The sequence below is a fragment of the Mya arenaria genome, chromosome 14 (genome assembly GCF_026914265.1).
Source record: "Mya arenaria isolate MELC-2E11 chromosome 14, ASM2691426v1".
Classification (NCBI taxonomy): domain Eukaryota; kingdom Metazoa; phylum Mollusca; class Bivalvia; order Myida; family Myidae; genus Mya; species Mya arenaria.
Window position 1 is genome coordinate 2,585,625 of NC_069135.1, and position 21,194 is coordinate 2,606,818.

The 21,194-nt window shown below is 38.2% G+C and overlaps 1 protein-coding gene across 1 annotated transcript; it reads left to right on the forward strand.

Moving 5' to 3' along the window:
• Positions 1–511: 511 nt before the first annotated feature.
• LOC128218241 (gelsolin-like protein 1) lies at positions 512–18,038 on the forward strand. Its single transcript, XM_052925852.1, has 14 exons — positions 512–626; positions 1,560–1,598; positions 7,965–8,045; positions 8,591–8,664; positions 9,117–9,191; positions 9,519–9,590; positions 10,698–10,825; positions 11,123–11,231; positions 13,079–13,189; positions 13,591–13,677; positions 14,003–14,085; positions 15,936–16,014; positions 16,339–16,434; positions 17,166–18,038. Exons 2-14 carry the CDS (start codon positions 1,592–1,594, stop codon positions 17,259–17,261), a joined length of 1,098 nt encoding a protein of 365 aa, XP_052781812.1. The 5' UTR covers positions 512–626; positions 1,560–1,591; the 3' UTR covers positions 17,262–18,038.
• Positions 18,039–21,194: the final 3,156 nt, after the last annotated feature.

Below are 21,194 nucleotides of genomic sequence, written 5' to 3' on the forward strand. Positions count from 1 at the left end.
TTTAACAACATAGAAGCATCTATGAAAAGGGGCATCGGTATAATGCTTGTTAAAAAGACAACACACTTTACGTTTTTATTTTATTCTTTTTATTTTTATTTTTGTTTGTTTGTCCTTTTAATCAACGTATGCATATATTATAATTATATTTACCATTGTTTTAAAACAACGAAGCCCCAAGCCGGACATTGAGAAATTTAAGTAGGCTGTACTATACCATTGTTATAAGAAGTTGAACTGCTATTCAATTAATTGTCAATATAAGAAAGAATAATAGTGTTTAAGCATTTATAAATATTTTCAAAATTATCTTATTACTCGAAATGTTCTCCCTCGTGCTCCTCGATCAGTGTTCGATCATTGATTTATACTTTACACTGATTTATAAATAGCTCGAGAAACACGGAGGCTGATAAGCCTATTTCGAAATGTTTGTGTTAGCTGGTGCGTTAGTCATACTTTTCTTTGATGTTGCTGTACGAATCTTATCCGTGATTTTGATTGGCTGATGGAGGCCTTGAACTCAGGGTCACGTGCCAAACATGGTTTTCCGGAAGAGCTCTCATAGAGCAGTGCGCTGCTTGTCTTACAGTGAAACGAACGAATTCGTCCGGACAGTTAGTTGGGTAAGTACTGATATAATTTGACATTAATAATGGTATAAACACTTTTTATGGGATATGCTAGCATTATGTATGTGTTGAACGTGTCGTAAATTTGTATGATTGTTTCTACAGAAAAATGTCTTGATGTTAATCATAATTGTACGAGAAGGCACGGAATTTCTATTGTTACAGCTATATATTTTAAGCATATAAGTCATAATTTAAATATTTCTCACAACAATAGTCTAAGAGTATTGTTACTACAATGTCTAATACATAGACAAAAAGCAGCCAACAGTTTGCGAATAAAAGTTAATTATAATTTCCACACGTTTCCACAAATTGCAACTTCTGAATCACTCTCGACTCCGATCTGATAAGCCTGTGGCATGTCTGCTCCATACAGTCATTAAGTATCTCAAGTTCTTAATGTGAAGATTTCCAGAAACTTAACATTGATGCCTCGAGGTTTCTCAGTTTGTGCGCTCAAATTATTAATGGCGATGTTTTCTTTAACATCTAAAACCTTTTTTAACTTCAATTTTCTAAACTTAGTACGCCGTCTTAAATCAGTTTTGATTTTGAAGAGCATTGTTTGTTAGGAGATGCTAATCGCTATGTCCAACATAAATTTAATCTTTTAATGGCATGCTTCCAAAACCTCCCAATTTAATCCTTGGGATACGGAAATGTAATTAAAGGCAATGGTACGATCATTACACGGTTTTGTTGGCGTCTTATCAATGCTTTGATGGAACTCTCTCGCTCCAGGCTTGTGGTTTCCAAATATCTGGAAATACATACATTATACATTAATAACAGATGCTTGTTAGTGTAAAGTAGTTCGCACAAAATGCACTATTGCTAGTTGTTACAACAGGCATGTGTGCTGTTTAACATGTATAGGGGAAAATGAGATGACATCTTATTGCTTTTTATTTTTATTTTTTGCAGTTTGTTTCCTGTGCAACAGTAAACCATTCATCATGGCAGGTAACGTGGTAACACTTATAATTCCACCATATGTAATAGCTGTATCGTTATGAGAATATGAACACTAAGCAAGTACACTCCATTGTGGGAAAGTGCTTTCATAAGTAGTTTACCATCTTCCAGTCCAATCCTATATTTTGATATTGTATATGACCTTGCATTCTTTGTATGTTTCTTCCAAAAATAAATATATGTTTAAATCAAGTAAGCACATTATGATAATATGCTATTATAATAATTGTATATGATTCCTCTGTCAAGAACCGTCCCTGACACATGAATCCACTTAACACCAGTCTTTGAGTTGATAACCAAATGGACTAAGAAATCATATAAGCCCTTAATTGTTGCAATCAATAGCTCTTGGTCCCTCATTTCATTCTTACTATACCGTCGAAGGCGTGTGACTACGTAACTCTCTGTTAATTTAAACATATTGTTGCAGTAGAACTGCGTAATGTTCATTCTAACCATATCGCTGCAGTTGTAGAACTACGTAATTATATATTTGTTCTTTCTATCCATATCGTTGCAGTTTAAGGACTACATAATGTTCTTTCTAACTATATCGTTGCAGTGATATGACTACGTTATGTTCGTTCTAACCATACAGTTGTTGTTGTTGTAGGACTACGTAATGTTCATTCTAACCATATCGCGGCCGCTGTAGGACTACGTAATGTTCATTCCAACCATATCGTTGCAGTTGTAGGACTACGTAATGTTCATTCCAACCATATCGTTGCAGTTGTAGGACTACGTAATGTTCATTCCAACCATATCGTTGCAGTTGTAGGACTACGTAATGTTCGTTCTAACCATACAGTTGTTTTCGTTGTAGGACTACGTAATGTTCATTCTAACCATATCGCGGCCGCTGTAGGACTACGTAATGTTCATTCCAACCATATCGTTGCAGTTGTAGGACTACGTAATGTTCATTCCAACCATATCGTTGCAGTTGTAGGACTACGTAATGTTCATTCTAACCATATCGTTGCAGTTGTAGGACTACGTAATGTTCATTCCAACCATATCGTTGCAGTTGTAGGACAACGTAATGTTCAATCTAACCATATCGTTGCTGTTGTAGGACTACGTAATGTTCATTCTAACCATATCGTTGCAGTTGTAGGATTACGTAATGTTCATTCCAACCATATAGTTGCAGTTGTAGGACTACGTAATGTTCATTCCAACCATATCGTTGTAGTTGTAGGACTACGTAATGTTCATTCTAACCATATCGTTGCAGTTGTAGGACAACGTAATGTTCATTCTAACCATATCGTTGCAGTTGTAGGACTACGTAATGTTCATTCTTACCATATCGTTGCAGCTGTAGGACAACGTAATGTTCATTCTAACCATATCGTTGCAGTTGTAGGACTACGTAATGTTCATTCTAACCATGTCGTTGCAGTTGTAGGACTACGTAATGTTCATTCTAACCATGTCGTTGTAGTTGTAGGACAACGTAATGTTCATTCTAACCATATCGTTTTAGTTGTAGGACTACGTAATGTTCATTCTAACCATATCGTTGCAACTGTAGGACAACGTAATATTCATTCTAACCATGTCGTTGCAGTTGTAGGACTACGTAATGTTCATTCTAACCATGTCGTTGTAGTTGTAGGACTACGTAATGTTCATTCTAACCATGTTGTTGTAGTTGTAGGACTACGTAATGTTCATTCTAACCATACCGTTGCAGTTGTAGGACTACGTAATGTTCATTCCAACCATATCGTTGTAGTTGTAGGACTACGTAATGTTCATTCCAACCATATCGTTGTAGTTGTAGGACTACGTAATGTTCATTCCAACCATATCGCGACCGCTGTAGGACTACGTAATGTTCATTCTAACCATATCGTTGCAGTTGTAGGACTACGTAATGTTCATTCTTACCATATCGTTGTAGTTGTAGGACTACGTAATGTTCATTCTTACCATATCGTTGTAGTTGTAGGACTACGTAATGTTCATTCTAACCATATCGCGGCCGTTGTAGGACTACGCAATGTTCTTTCTAACCATATCGTTGTAGGACTACGTAATGTTCATTCTAACCATATCGTTGCAGTTGTTGGACTACGTAATGTTCATTCTAACCATATCGTTGCAGTTGTAGGACAACGTAATGTTAATTCTAACCATATCGTTGTAGTTGTAGGACTACGTAATGTTAATTCTAACCATATCGCGGCCGCTGTAGGACTACGTAATATTTATTCCAACCATATCGTTGTAGTTGTAGGACTACGTAATGTTCATTCTAACCATATCGTTGCCGTTGTAGGACAACGTAATGTTAATTCTAACCATATCGTTGTAGTTGTAGGACTACGTAATGTTCATTCCAACCATATCGTTGCAGTTGTAGGACTACGTAATGTTCATTCCAACCATATCGTTGCAGTTGTAGGACTACGTTATGTTCATTCCAACCATATCGTTGCAAGTGTAGGACAACTTAATGTTCATTCTAACCATATCGTTGTAGATGTAGGACAACGTAATGTTCATTCTAACCATATCGTTGCAGTTGTAGGACTACGTTATGTTCATTCTAACCATATCGTTGCAGTTGTAGGACTACGTAATGTTCATTCTAACTATATCGTTGCAGTTGTAGGACTACGTAATATTTATTCCAACCATATCGTTGCAGTTGTAGGACTACGTAATGTTCATTCCAACCATATCGTTGTAGTTGTAGGACTACGTAATGTTCATTCCAACCATATCGTTGCTGTTGTAGGACTACGTAATGTTCATTCTAACCATATCGTTGCAGTTGTAGGACTACGTAATGTTCATTCCAACCATATCGTTGCAGTTGTAGGACTACGTTATGTTCATTCTAACCATATCGTTGCAAGTGTAGGACAACTTAATGTTCATTCTAACCATATCGTTGTAGTTGTAGGACAACGTAATGTTCATTCTAACCATATCGTTGTAGTTGTAGGACAACGTAATGTTCATTCTAACCATATCGTTGCAGTTGTAGGACTACGTAATGTTCATTCTAACCATATCGTTGCAGTTGTAGGACTACGTAATGTTCATTCTAACCATATCGTTGCAGTTGTAGGACTACGTAATGTTCATTCCAACCATATAGTTGCAGTTGTAGGACTAAGTAATGTTCATTCCAACCATATCGTTGTAGTTGTAGGACTACGTAATGTTCATTCTAACCATATCGTTGCAGTTGTAGGACTACGTAATGTTCATTCCAACCATATCGTTGCAGTTGTAGGACTACGTAATGTTCATTCCAACCATATCGTTGTAGTTGTAGGACTACGTAATGTTTATTCTAACCATATCGTTGCAGTTGTAGGACTACGTAATGTTCATTCTAACCATATCGTTGTAGTTGTTGGACTACGTAATGTTCATTCTAACCATATCGTTGCAGTTGTAGGACTACGTAATGTTCATTCTAACAATATCGTTGCAGTTGTAGGACAACGTAATGTTCATTCTAACAATATCGTTGCAGTTGTAGGACAACGTAATGTTCATTCTAACCATATCGTTGCAGTTGTAGGACAACGTAATGTTCATTCTAACCATATCGTTGCAGTTGTAGGACAACGTAATGTTCATTCTAACCATGTCGTTGCAGTTGTAGGACTACGTAATGTTCATTCTAACCATGTCGTTGCAGTTGTAGGACTACGTAATGTTCATTCTAACCATATCGTTTTAGTTGTAGGACTACGTAATGTTCATTCTAACCATATCGTTGCAGCTGTTGGACAACGTAATATTCATTCTAACCATGTCGTTACAGTTGTAGGACTACGTAATGTTCATTCTAACCATGTCGTTGTAGTTGTAGGACTACGTAATGTTCATTCTAACCATGTTGTTGTAGTTGTAGGACTACGTAATGTTCATTCTAACCATATCGTTCAGTTGTAGGACTACGTAATGTTCATTCCAACCATATCGTTGTAGTTGTAGGACTACGTAATGTTCATTCTAACCATATCGCGACCGCTGTAGGACTACGTAATGTTCATTCTAACCATATCGTTGCAGTTGTAGGACTACGTAATGTTCATTCTTACCATATCGTTGTAGTTGTAGGACTACGTAATGTTCATTCTAACCATATCGTTGCAGTTTTAGGACTACGTAATGTTCATTCCAACCATATCGTTGTAGTTGTAGGACTACGTAATGTTCATTCTAACCATATCGCGACCGCTGTAGGACTACGTAATGTTCATTCTAACCATATCGTTGCAGTTGTAGGACTACGTAATGTTCATTCTTACCATATCGTTGTAGTTGTAGGACTACGTAATGTTCATTCTAACCATATCGCGGCCGTTGTAGGACTACGCAATGTTCTTTCTAACCATATCGTTGTAGGACTACGTAATGTTCATTCTAACCATATCGTTGTAGTTGTTGGACTACGTAATGTTCATTCTAACCATATCGTTGCCATTGTAGGACAACGTAATGTTAATTCTAACCATATCGTTGTAGTTGTAGGACTACGTAATGTTAATTCTAACCATATCGCGGCCGCTGTAGGACTACGTAATATTAATTCCAACCATATCGTTGTAGTTGTAGGACTACGTAATGTTCATTCCAACCATATCGCGACCGCTGTAGGACTACGTAATGTTCATTCTAACCATATCGTTGCAGTTGTAGGACTACGTAATGTTCATTCTTACCATATCGTTGTAGTTGTAGGACTACGTAATGTTCATTCTAACCATATCGTTGCAGTTTTAGGACTACGTAATGTTCATTCCAACCATATCGTTGTAGTTGTAGGACTACGTAATGTTCATTCTAACCATATCGCGACCGCTGTAGGACTACGTAATGTTCATTCTAACCATATCGTTGCAGTTGTAGGACTACGTAATGTTCATTCTTACCATATCGTTGTAGTTGTAGGACTACGTAATGTTCATTCTAACCATATCGCGGCCGTTGTAGGACTACGCAATGTTCTTTCTAACCATATCGTTGTAGGACTACGTAATGTTCATTCTAACCATATCGTTGTAGTTGTTGGACTACGTAATGTTCATTCTAACCATATCGTTGCCATTGTAGGACAACGTAATGTTAATTCTAACCATATCGTTGTAGTTGTAGGACTACGTAATGTTAATTCTAACCATATCGCGGCCGCTGTAGGACTACGTAATATTAATTCTTACCATATCGTTGTAGTTGTAGGACTACGTAATGTTCATTCTAACCATATCGTTGCCGTTGTTGGACAACGTAATGTTAATTCTAACCATATCGTTGTAGTTGTAGGACTACGTAATGTTCATTCTAACCATATCGCGGCCGCTGTAGGACTACGTAATGTTCATTCTAACCATATCGTTGTAGTTGTAGGACTACGTAATGTTCATTCTAACCATATCGCTGCCGCTGTAGGACTACGTAATATTAATTCTAACCATATCGTTGTAGTTGTAGGACTACGTAATGTTCATTCCAACCATATCGCGGCCGCTGTAGGACTACGTAATGTTCATTCTAACCATATCGTTGTAGCTGTAGGACTACGTAATGTTCATTCTTACCATATCGTAGCCGTTGTAGGCCTACGTAATGTTCATTCTAACCATATCGTTGCCGTTGTAGGACTACGTAATGTTTTTTCTAACCATATCGCGGCCGCTGTAGGACTACGTAATGTTCATTCTAACCATAACGTTGTAGTTGTAGGACTACGTAATGTTCATTCTAACCATATCGCGGCCGCTGTAGGACTACGTAATGTTAATTCAAACCATATCGTTGTAGTTGTAGGACTACGTAATGTTCATTCTAACCATATCGCGGCCGCTGTAGGCCTACGTAATGTTCATTCTAACCATATCGTTGCCGTTGTAGGACTACGTAATGTTCATTCTAACCATATCGCGGCCGCTGTAGGACTACGTAATGTTAATTCTAACCATATCGTTGTAGTTGTAGGACTACGTAATGTTCATTCTAACCATATCGTTGCTGTTGTAGGACTACGTAATGTTCATTCTAACCATATCGTTGCAGTTGTAGGACTACGTAATGTTAATTCAAACCATATCGTTGCAGTTGTATGACTACGTTATGTTCATTCTAACCATATCGTTGCAGTTGTAGGACTACGTTATGTTCATTCTAACCATATCGTTGCAGTTGTAGGACTACGTAATGATTATTCTAACCATATCGTTGCAGTTGTAGGACTACGTAATGTTCATTCTAACCATATCGTTGCAAATGTAGGACTACGTTATGGTCATTCTAACCATATCGTTGCAGTTGTAGGACTACGTTATGTTCATTCTAACCATATCGTTGCAATTGTAGGACTCCGTAAAATGAAGAAGTACAACTGGAAGGACAGTAACATGGCGCTGTTCGGCAGCGACCTCGAGAGGCAGGTCAAAAGTAAGTAATCTCGCTGACCTTCCCAATTCACGTTGTGAGCAGGAAGTATTTCTATGGAGTCTTATATCTGCTGTTTCATATTTTCTCCTTTTTTGCAGTGAAAATGTGAAAACACGCCAAGTTGAAGGGCGAGAATGCGAAAATGAGCCAATGGCAGGGCAAAATTGTACCACTTTAATATTATTTCGCATTTTCCCCCTGCACCTTGGCGGGTTTTCGCATTTTCGCAGTGAAATGGCAGAAATCGGCAACCATACTTTTGTTTTCATATTTGTTTTAAATTTTACTTAATTGTTTTTTCTTGTTCATTCATTAGTGTATTCTCGGTTGGAAAATACTGGTTATTAATGCAGCTTACGGTGACGACAGTAGATACACATTCAAACTTTTATTATCCTTTGTTACCGTGATATCCTTTGTATATAATGTTGTTGACATGGTCTATTAACTTATGTTGTTTTTTTATATAACTCATGTATAATGTTTCGATGTTTAAACATTGCATGCAGAAATAAATGTATCTATATATATGCGTAATCTTAAAGAGGCATCGGCTCTGGGGGAGCCCGCCTGGAAGGAAGCGGGCACCAAGCCGGGACTTCAGATCTGGAGGATTGTGGTGAGTGCATAGCAAGGATAGCCAACTATAGTCGCGTATATTATCTTCAGTGAAGCAAACATAAATAATGTTTAGAAACAAATGAAGACATGTACGAATGATTTACTTACATTCATGTACACGTTAACAAGTTGGCAAACTTGTATACCTACGACAATCACATTAACAATGGTGTATTACCTATTGTCTGACAAACAATCACATGAATTGCCCAACAGTTGTTTCAGACTAATCATCAACACTGCCAATTTTCAAGTATCAAACGTAAGTCTTTGCCAAGCTGCCGGTCAAATGTAGCATATGTGCCTTACAACTTTATTACATTGTCTCAACACGACGGATTGTTTTTGTATGGTAGGGCGTTAGGTAATTCCGAGTACTAGGGTCTACTTTCCAATCGGTATTTAAACCATATTGGGCTGACTTATTTATTTCTTTTTTTGTCACCTCAGAAATTCCAAGTGACTGAGTGGCCCAAGGAGGACTACGGGAAATTCTTCAACGGCGACTCTTACATTATCCTCAACGTACGATAAGTTGTCATTTGTAATACCGACTAATATTCCATTTATTCATAAATAAAGTTATTGTTTGTTTTCCTTTGAAAAAAAACACACACATGAATAGTACAACTGCATACAGAATATTATATATTCGTTTAAATCATGTTGAAAAAGTACTGAATGTTTACGTTCAAACTTTAAATTTTAATACAGACCGAATCACATGTACTTGAACGCATGAAACCATTTGATATTGCTAGATAATTACTCTAACACATAAATTCTGCGGAGGAAAAGGCCTTTACTTCCTTGCTATTCACACCCTTGATGTAAACATATCCATTTCCACAGACTTATACAGAGGGCGGGTCGGCGGACCTGAAGTACGATGTTCACTTCTGGATCGGCAGTGAAAGCTCCCAGGTAATAGCTCAGGAATGTCCGATATAAGTTTCACCTCGATCTAACTTTCTTATGCCAGAAAAAGTTCGGCGCATGTTTTATCTGTAAAAATATTCCAATGCAGCTTGTGAGATTAATACAGTACCAGGGTGTTAATAAAAACATCCCTCTGGCATTCACCAATAGTGAAGTTTAGGCTACTTGCTGTATCTATTTCAGTTTTCGTCTTTATTTTATGAAAAAAGTAATATAAAAACATATAAACTATGGTTTGCCAAGGGCTTGAGTGTTATTTGATTGAGTTCTCAACATTTTTGATAAACAAATGCACATAATTAAATATTCTACTAGAGCCAAGATTGTATGAACGTTCCGTAATATCGCCCATACTTATGATTAAAATTCCATTGTTAACCATTGTCTTAAAAAACAAAGTGATTCTTGTTTCCCCTGTGCTCTGTGTACGTGTTTTTGTTAAAAAAATACATACGCCTTTATGACTGAACATCATTGGTTAATGAATTGGTATCATTATCGGAGTTGCTTAAACCGACCAATGTTCCACATTAGTTCATAACAAGGACACACTCAGTGTGTGTATACCACGTGATAAATTGCGTCATAAATGCTACGTCGGAAGGCAATATTTTGATTTGAAAAAAGACTTTAAACAAAGATAACTTCACTATTTATTCACCATTTTAAATGAAACATAGCGCAGTCTATGCTGCTTACGTAGCCCCACCTTCGGTCTTTTACCAGAATTTGATCGAGAGTTTAGTTTCTTAAGACACACTACGGCCGTCTGACGGAGCACTGTCTAAACATTATTTTGGAAACAGGTTTTTCGAAGTGTTTGATGAAACTAATGACCTCATCAAATTTTGGTAATAAAACAAATGCGGGGCTCTTTAAGCGGCATAAACTGCCCTTTATTTCATTTAAATTGGTGTGTAAATGAAATGTTTTGCTTTAAGTCTTCATTTTAAGCAAATTTTTGCCTTCCGACGTAGCATGTATGACGTCATTTATCACGTGGTATACACACACGGACACTGTCTTAAGCGGGTGTGTACTATTATTCCTAACACTGTATTGTAAATACGACACCATATTTCTCATCCGTAGGACGAGTACGGCACCGCGGCGTACAAGACCGTAGAATTGGATACTTTCCTGGACGACAAGGCCGTGCAGCACAGAGAGGTCCAGGGATTTGAGTCCGAGCTCTTCCGATCATATTTCAAGAGCCTTGTGTAAGTGTTATACCAAATTCTGTGGTTTGCTGAATTTCAATGTATACGCAGAAATTCATTTGTCTTGTCAAGCAATGTCTTATTTTTAATCTGGTTACAAGATATAATTGTCAACCTGTACGTCCATAAAATGTTTTAAGCCCAATGCACACTATTGTACTGCATTGTGCTATGTAACCTTTTTCGTTCAATGTGAGGATAACATTTTTAACCCCTCACTCTCTGTCAGAAAAGTTTTTAAACCACAATTTACTTGACTAAAACCGCCGACAATATGTCTTCCTGTCCCGTGTACAGGACGATGGAGGGTGGTGCGGAGACGGGTTTCCGGCACGTGGAGCCGACCAAGTACAAGACCCGCCTCCTCCAGGTCTTCGGGAAAGGGGCTAACCTCACCATCAGGGAGGTCAGTGATGACTTGTCTTTATTTTAAGCTCTACTGGCCAAAGGCACGATACGGTCTTCTTTGATAAAACTTGTACAGTAGTTAGATATCTATGATATGTCGGTTCCTTTCGAAAACCAGCCAAAAAAAATGCTATTTTTAGCCAAGTCTAGAATAAAAGAGAGACAACTTGTTTTTAGCTTGTGCTTTTGGATTTATGTGTTACTCTCCCTTGCCCTTGGGAATGTGTGTTCAAATTATGCCCCTGGGGTCATTACTTGCCACGCCCCGGGGTTCACAAGTGTGGTGTAATTATAAAGGGAAATGTTTGAAAATCTTTTTGTCCGAAGCGACTAAGTCCAGACCCTTGATATCTTTAATAACCGTCATTTAGTGGTCTCTACCAAGATGTATTCAAATTATGCCCCTGGTTTCAAAACTTTTTAAACTACAAGGCTCTTACCAATGATATTTGTTGTGGAGCATCATATGATGGCCCTCTACCAATACAATTGAAAGTATGCCCCTGGCGCCAAAGCTGGCACCAACCTTACTTTCTTATTTCTAAAGCTACAACAATGAAATGGTCCATGTGTACAGTTTTGAAAACAAATATCAATGCTGTGCGTTGATGATCCCCGACTGTGACCTTTTGACCTACGTTCTTAATATTGAAGCTACAACAATGCAATTTGGACCATGTGTACAGTTTTGAAAACAAATAATTGTGTTGTGCTTGGATGACCCTGACTGTGACCCTTTGACCTCCTTTCTTATTTTTGACGCTACAGCATTGAAATTTGGACCATGTGTACAGTTTTGAAAACAAATATTTATTTTGTACTGTGATGACCTTGTTTGTGACCTTTTGACCTATTGTTTTGTTTTTGAAGTTACAGCAATGAAATTTGGACTATGTGTAGAGTTTTGAAAATAATTATCGATGTTGTCCTTGGATGAACTTGAATGTGACCTCCTGACCTACTTTCTTATTTTTTAATGTACAGCAATAAAATTTGGACCATGTGAAAACAAATATCAATGTTGTGCATTGATGAACTCGACTGTATCCTTTTGACATACTTTCTTAATTTTGAAGCTATTGCAATGAAATTTGAACCATGTGCAACGCTTTGAAAACAAATATTAATGTTGTTGTCGGATGACCTTGACCACAATAACCATGCCAGTAGAGCATAGGATCTCATGGGCCTCTTGTTTAAATTAAAATCTAGATTTACCTCTGACTGTGCATTGATAAAGGACATATTTCATGTGTGAAAGTATGAAATTGTACTGTTTGGATTTTTTCGATGACATGAATATACCCATACATCTTTTACAATATAACCTATATGTTCAGCCGGTGGTATTACAGATCATTCAATCAATTAGAACCGTAGACTTAATTAAAAATTAATACTTTCGCGGGTATTTTAAAGGTCCGCCTTCTGCCATTCATCCGATACACATTCCCTGTGTCGTTGACAATGATCAACCAATGAGGTTGTATCCTAAGTCAGTTAGATGACATGAAGTAACATCTGAATGATTAAGAATGGTTCGTTCGCTACGCTTAATCCGCCCATTCATAATCATTACGTCTATTCTTCATTCCATCTAACTACAACGTATATGATTTGCTTTGTAGGTGTGCGCGATTTTTAACATAGACACATAACGTGCGTTTAGATGCGCACATTTCTGATGTTGGTTGTGCCTTGATAAAATGTCTGCTGTTCCGTTCTGTTTTAAACTTTTTTAATTTCTAAATTCCTGATACGTTTAAGAAGTATCAGTATTGGTTGTTTTTGCTGTCTTATCATTGGCGTCATAATTGAGCATAAGCTTACATTATTCCGCTGCAGGTGCCGCTGAACAAGAAGAGTCTCAACAGTGACGACGTCTTTATCCTCGACGCTGGCACAACCGTCTGGCAGTTCAACGGAAACAACGCCAGTCCGTTCGAAAAGGCGCGGGTACGTCGTAGATGCAATGAGTTGCATTTAGATAGAATATATAAGCTTTGGTAACAATATTAGAAGTAAGTATGGCCATGCACTGATTTTGTGGTATAAGCGTCTACTGCTACATGGAGTTGACTCATATACGGAATGAATTAAGACATCCATGGCATGTTATCAGATAATTTTTCGTTCATATAAATTGTTAGGAAACAGTATGGTTCTCATTTCTAGAATAAGTTTAAATAAAATGTTAGCGTAACTTTCTTCCGTAGTCAGAATAGCCACACACGTTACACTTTATTTTCAACTGTAAAGAGAATAATAGTGGATTATCACAATGCTGGTAAGTAGTCTGTGGATATTCTGAACATGTGCCAACATAAATGTTATATAACTTGTACCTTCTTTAACAGTCTATGGAGTTCCTCCAGAACATCGAGGGTGAGCGTGCCGGCCACGCCAAGGGTGAGGTGGTGGACGAACACAGCATCAGCGAGGCGGTACGGAATTTTCCTTACATTGATAAGTCTAGCCGTTTCTTCCCGATTTAATGAAAAAAGTGCATTGAACTCATACATATTCTAAAGTTCATATAATACAAATACATGTACTGCAAACGGGAAAGTACAAGTATGAGTTTGTGTAGTGATAGAAGTTAACCATCTGTAACAAAATCTTGCTTCACCAGGGACACATGTCCATGGGCTTCAAAATTGGACATTTAAGTGGTTTCTAGTCAAATGTGTCTCATGGTAGATAAAAAATGTCTTCACAATCATTCTTATAAAAGTACTTTGTTAATCAATACATGTGTACAACTTACAGCACCAGTTCTACAGCTATCTTGCGGATGAGGACGAAGAAGGGGCAGACGAGGTGGACATTGGAGGAGAGAAGAAACTGTTCAGGTATGGTGGCTTTCTCGGGGGACGGAGATTACCGTAGTAGGACTTTAAAATATGTGTAGACAAAGTAACATAATTATTTTGGGTATACATGGTCTCTTATAAGCCATCCAGTAAGTTTCAAGAAATATTGCGCTATGTAGGTCGGTAAGAGTCCAAGCTCTTTGTATTCTTATCTGCCCATTGCGTTCACGGTGAGCATATGACTGATGCTCTTTGAAACTCAACAAGTTCGTGTCAGACTTCTTGACACGCTGGTTTTTTGCCGGAAGGATATTTATTTAAACTAAATATGTAGTGCAAAAATGCAAATAACGTCTGGTTTCACTCTAAGCCATTTTAACTGCCACATGTGTGAAGTTTGGTATAGTATGACCTGTTGAATATAAATAGTTGCCAATCAGCAAATAAAAAGCTATTATTAGGATAATATTATTCAAGAATGTTATAAAGTGTTTGGAAAATATCGCAATAAAATGCATGTAACAAAAACGTTCATAACAGGAAAAAAACTTTAAATTATGTTGCATATAATATTTCACTATCACATATTACTTTTTTAATCATTGAATATTCGATGTACATGAAGTACAATAGTTTATAAAATTGACGAAAGGAAACAATAACAACGATGTTCATTTCGCAAACCCAGACCCTAGCAAATGCGTATGTTTTTAATTCGCATTCGTAGCTCATTTCTTTAATCTCTATTGGTTAATGCAACATATTATCTGCTGATAGATGATAATGAATGATATTTCATATTGCATTGACAGTTTCTCATGATATGTTTTATACACTATAACAACTTTTAGCGTCAGGTGAGTATATATACACGTACATATACATGTTGTACAGCTTTCCATGTTACCTCGTCAACCCGGAAATATTGCCCATGGCTGGTTTATTTCAACATCTATGTATATATCATGTCTAGAATCAGCTGCTTTCGTTTACGGGTGGGTTTATTGCCAGACCGCCGACCATGCCCACCTTGTCTCTTATGTTGTTTCGCTTCTTGCATCGGGCGTGCTTTGTGAGTGAATGATAGGATTTGGCTGAATACTTTATTGAATAAAGTTCAATTAAATCTAATAAAAAAGCTAGTGACAAAACTCGCAACGCCCATTGCAAAAATCATTTGCTAATTAGTTAGTATTGTTGCAATATATATATTTATGTATACTCTTGTCTCATTCAGTTGCTGGATTTTGTTACTGTAATATACATTTTTTTCATTTTTAATAAGTTATCAATGAAAGCGGATAACTACTTCATTGTGTTTTTCGTTGAACTGTATTATCATACCGCTACAATCAAGATAATTATGATGATATATTGTCTTAAGAAAACAATTCAGAAAGTGAGACCATAGTAAGATATTGGCACAAAAAATGGACATTTTTTTGCTGTAAACATTGAGTTTTGTTTCAGTTAAGAGTGTTCAGTAGTTTAACTACAAACAGTTTTTGAAATTGTAGAATTGTGATGAATAAATTAAAGTTACAATCCATCAATAATGCACCACTCAATGTGTTCCCGCTCTTGGTTGTGGCGAGTGCATGGGGTACTTAAGACGGCGGATGATTACATGCGGCAATTTTACAGACCAGTTGGGGAAATAAACAGATTGTACATAACGAGATATATGATACATTGAACAAATCTTATCGCGTCAGGGACATAATTTGCACAAAACAATAACAGATTCGCTAGTTTTTCCCCAAACTTCTCAACTGTGTACTCGTAGCACCCTGGTGTTGGTTATTCATTGACCGGTGTATAATACAAACATGAACCGAGAATAACCTACAGTGTGTATATCCCTCATGAATATTCTTATCCTGTTGTAGCGTGTGCGACGCTTCCGGAAAGACGGAGTTCAAGGAGTTGAAAACTGGCGGCATCACCAAGGAAGACCTCGGCAGCGATGTGAGTACAACACTAAGGGCATGCGACGTCGTTAGGGGGAATGTATTTTAAACATATACCGTTCATCTGCTCTTTTTCTTATCAAATGCATAATAATTGTTTTCCTGTTAACATAATCTGATTTATTTTTCAAGAATAAAAGAAAAGTTAATAACATGCTTCTTTAATTGATCGTCCCAAATAATTATTGTTTATAATTGATATAATACTTACGATAAGTTGCCTGTTGTGCAGTAGTTTCAAGCAATGTCCTATATGCTTTTAAAAGAGATACTAGTACGTGGTCAATCAAATAATCATTACATGCGCCTGTGTGTTTTTCAGGACGTGTTCCTGTTTGACTCTTGCGAACAGATCTTTGTCTGGATCGGGAAGAACGCCTCGCCCGCCGAGAAGAGGAACGGCATGACCTACGCACACGTAATAAACATTTTTTTCTTTAATCATTGTATTTCAAGTAAAGGGTAAATGGATGATGCATTGAAGTGTACCTAAATGCATTTAGAAATCGACATGATTACGGACCATGGACATCTCGTTCAATAAAATCTGCTCTTTTTAACCCCCCCCCCCCCCCCCCCCCCCCCATCTTATGCAGTTAGACTTACGAACTATAGTGTGATTAACTTTCTGAAGAACCCACATTTTTGGTTGAACCTTTTGATATTTATTCAATAGTTCTCGAAATTGGCCTTCATACATAATAATTATATATCTCCATTCAAACAGCAAAAAAGGTTTGAGTTTAAATATCTTTTGTTAATTTAAATGGGATTTTTCTGTTGTAAATTCAGTGGTATATATGAAAGGTCTTAACTTCTTTGAAATGTGAAAACAGTTGACAATAAGTTATTCGATCTTTTAAGAAAAGAAAATATTGACTTTGCACGGAAACTTAACAAAGCCAACGTTTTCCTTAAAAAGCTAAAATTCTACAATTTGAAATTTTGACATGTATGTTACGATCAAAACTACGTTATGAAAAATATTTCCTCCCAATTCTATTACATACTATTGGAAGAAAAGGAGAAAAAGCCTTGATTCTGTATAATATAAATACGAAAAAATAGCTTCTACTACATTTTGCCTCTCAGTATCGAACGACATCTGAGCAAAAATAAACAAAGTTGCACTGTTTTAATGCTTTGCAGAACCATTGCATGAAGACCAACAGGCCGTTCCTACCAATCCACGTGGTGAAAGAGGGTCGAAACTACGCTTCCCTCGACATCGCCCTCTCCGCATAGACACGCGCGGGGAATCATGTCGTCAGGAAAAGTGCCAATGACGACATTTAGAAAGTTTTCTGCATTATAGTCCTTCGCTTCCTTTCATGATATTTTTTAAAGGATAGTAGTGTCAATTAAGACTTTCTTTGTTAAATGACTTAATTATGACTATTAAACATTTTTAAATTCTAGTTAATTAACAAGCATGCCGACCTCGTAGATAACCAGTCTACATGATACTGGTAGAGACAATGGGAGCACCTAGGCCATTTCCCTTAAAAACAACGTCGGATGTACGGTTTACAATGTCAAGTAGCTCGCGTAGTTTAAATATTTCAATAAAGCAAGTATGCCTAGGGAATTTACTGTTATGAATCTAAATGAATCTTTTAATAAAACATTTCACTGCAATCAATTTCAACTTATTGATAAAAAATACGTTCTTAATTTTACGGAACTACTTTTACTGCGTCATATGGCGGAGATGACCGAGGTGTTTCGATTGTGGTAGAGAACATAGTATAGATGATACTGGTAGATAACCAATCTAGATCTGTGACATCTTTAGAGCTGTATTGTTTACTAGTAACATTCGCAATGATATGTTTGAAAGGACCAAGTGTGGATTTGCTTAATGATAAAATATTATAATATGACTTGAAAAAGGTGCTTACTATTTTCATGCTGTTCTTTTATACGCAGGTTTCTATGATTATTATGATATTATTTCCATTTTAATTTATCTTTTTTATATGTTTATCTTTCATTGTTGTGTAATAAAACTTTATAACCCGACCGTTAGCGTACTTTATACCCCGTCTGGCACCGTACTTTATACCCCGACCTGTACTGTAGTATATACCTCAACAGGCATCGTACCGAATAGCCTGACCGGCATTATTTGTTATACAACGACCGACACCGTAGTTTATACCCCGACCGGTACTGTACTTTGTTCAAAGACCGCTAGTGTACTTCATGCCCTGACTGGTCCCGTACAGCGACAGATACAGTTCTGTATACCCTGACAAATACCGTACTGTATACCCCGACAAATACCGTACTGTATACCCCGACCGGTACCGTACTATATACCCCGACAAATACCGTACTGTATACCCCGACCGGTACCGTACTGTATACCCTGACAAATACCGTACTGTATACACTGACAAATACCGTACTGTATACACTGACAAATACCGTACTGTATACACTGACAAATACCGTAATGTATACCCTGACACATACCGTACTGTATACCCCGACCGGTACCGTACTGTATACCCCGAAAAATACCGTACTGTTAACACTGACAAATACCGTACTGTATACCCCGACAAATACCGCACTGTATACACTGACAATAACCGTACTGTATACACTGACACATACCGTACTGTATACCCAGACAAATACCGTACTGTATACCCTGACAAATACCGTACTGTATACCCTGACAAATACCGAACTGTATACCCCGATCGGTACCGTACTGTATACACTGACAAATACCGTACTGTATACACCGACCGGTACCGCACTGTATACACTGACAAATACCGTACTGTATACACTGACAAATACCGTACTGTATACCCAGACAAATACCGTACTGTATACCCTGACAAATACCGTACTGTATACCCTGACAAATACCGAACTGTATACCCCGACCGGTACCGTACCTTATACACTGACAAATACCGTACTGTATACACCGACCGGTACCGCACTGTATACACTGACGAATACCGTACTGTATACCCAGACAAATACCGTACTGTATACCTGACAAATACCGTACTGTATACCCTGACAAATACCGAACTGTATACCCCGACCGGTACCATACTGTATACACTGACAAATACCGTACTGTATACACCGACCGCTACCGTACTGTATACCCTGACAATTACTGTACTGTATACACCGGCCGGTAACGTATTGTGTATACTGACAAATACCGTACTGTACACACTGACATATACCGTACTGTATACTCTGACAAATACTGTACTGTATACCCTGACACATACCGTACTGTATACCCCGACCGGTACCGTACTGTATACTCCGACAAATACCGTACTGTATACACTGACAAATACCGTACTGTATACCCCGACAAATACCGCACTGTATACACTGACAAATACCGTACAGTCTACACTGACAAATACCGTACTGTATACCCAGACAAATACCGTACTGTATACCCTGACAAATACCGTACTGTATACATTGACACATACCGTACTGTATACCCAGACTAATACCGTACTGTATACCATGACAAATACCGTACTGTATACCCTGACAAATACCGAACTGTATACCCCGACTGGTACCGTACTGTATACACTGACAAATACCGTACTGTATACACCGACCGGTATCGCGCTGTATACACTGACAAATACCGTACTGTTTACCCAGACAAATACCGTACTGTATACCCTGACAAATACCGTACTGTATACCCTGACAAATACCGAACTGTATACCCCGACCGGTACCGTACTGTATACACTGACAAATACCGTACTGTATACACCGACCGCTACCGTACTGTATACCCTGACAATTACTGTACTGTATACAACGGCCGGTACCGTACTGTGTATACTGACAAATACCGTACTGTACACACTGACAAATACCGTACTGTATACCCTGACAAATACTGTACTTTATACACTGACAAATACCGTACTGTATACACCGACCGGTACCGTGCTGTATACACCGACTGGTACCGTACTGTACACAATGACAAATACCATACTGTATACACCGACCGGTACCGTACTGTATACCCTAACAAATACTGTACTGTATACCCCGACCGGTACCGTACTGTACACCCTGACTGGAACCGTACTGTTTACTCTGACCGATACCGTACTGTATACCCTGACAAATACCGTTCTGCCTAAACCGGCCGGTACCGTACTGTATACAGCGACCGGTACCGTACTGTTTAAACCGACCGGTACCGTACTGTATACCCTGACAAACACCGTACTGTATACCCCGACCAGTTGCATACTGTATACACTGACAAATACCGTACCATTTACCCCGTTCGGTACCGTACTGTTTATTCTGACTGGTACCGTACTGTATACCCCGACCGGTACCGTACTGTTAACTTCTACCGGTACCGTACTGTTTACTCCGACCGATACCGTTCTGTATACCCCGAACGGTACCTTACTATTTACCCTGACAGTACCTTACTGTTTACCCTGACCGGTACCGTACTGTTTACTCCGACCGATACCGTGCTGTATACCCCGACCGGTACCATACTGTTTACTCTGACCGGAACCGTACAATATACCCCGACCGGTACCGTACTGTACACCCTGATCGGTACCGTACTGTATACCCTGACAAATACCGTACTGTTTACCCCGACTGGTACCGTACTGTACACCCCGACCGGTACAGTACTGTACACCCCGATCGGTACCGTACTGTACACCCGACCGATACCATACTGTATACCCCTACCGGTACCGTTATGTTTACTCTGACCGATACCGTACTGTTTACTCCGACCGGTACCGTACTGTTTACCCCGACCGGTACCGTATTGTATACACCGACCGATACCTTACTGTATACACTTCCGTAGTATATACCATGACCGTACTTCACCTTGACTTGTGTCGTACTTAAAACCTCGACTGGTACCATACGTTATACCCTGACCAGAATCGTACTGTTAACATTTACCGGTACCGTACTGTATCCCCTGACCGATACCGTACTATATTCTTAAAACGGAACCGTTCTATACATCCACTTGTATCGTACTTGGAACTTCGACCGGTGCTGTATAAATGTGCGTGTTTATTTTACAGATTACGCTACACGGATGATTGCAATGGGGAAATTGCTAATTTCGTTTTGGACTTATTGTTTAAAAGACCGAAAGGC

Coding starts and splice junctions, on each gene's coding strand:
- LOC128218241 (XM_052925852.1), top strand. Junction 9,192..9,518: donor ACTCTTACATTATCCTCAAC/GTACGATAAGTT, acceptor CCATTTCCACAG/ACTTATACAGAGGGCGGGTC. Junction 9,591..10,697: donor TCGGCAGTGAAAGCTCCCAG/GTAATAGCTCAG, acceptor TCTCATCCGTAG/GACGAGTACGGCACCGCGGC.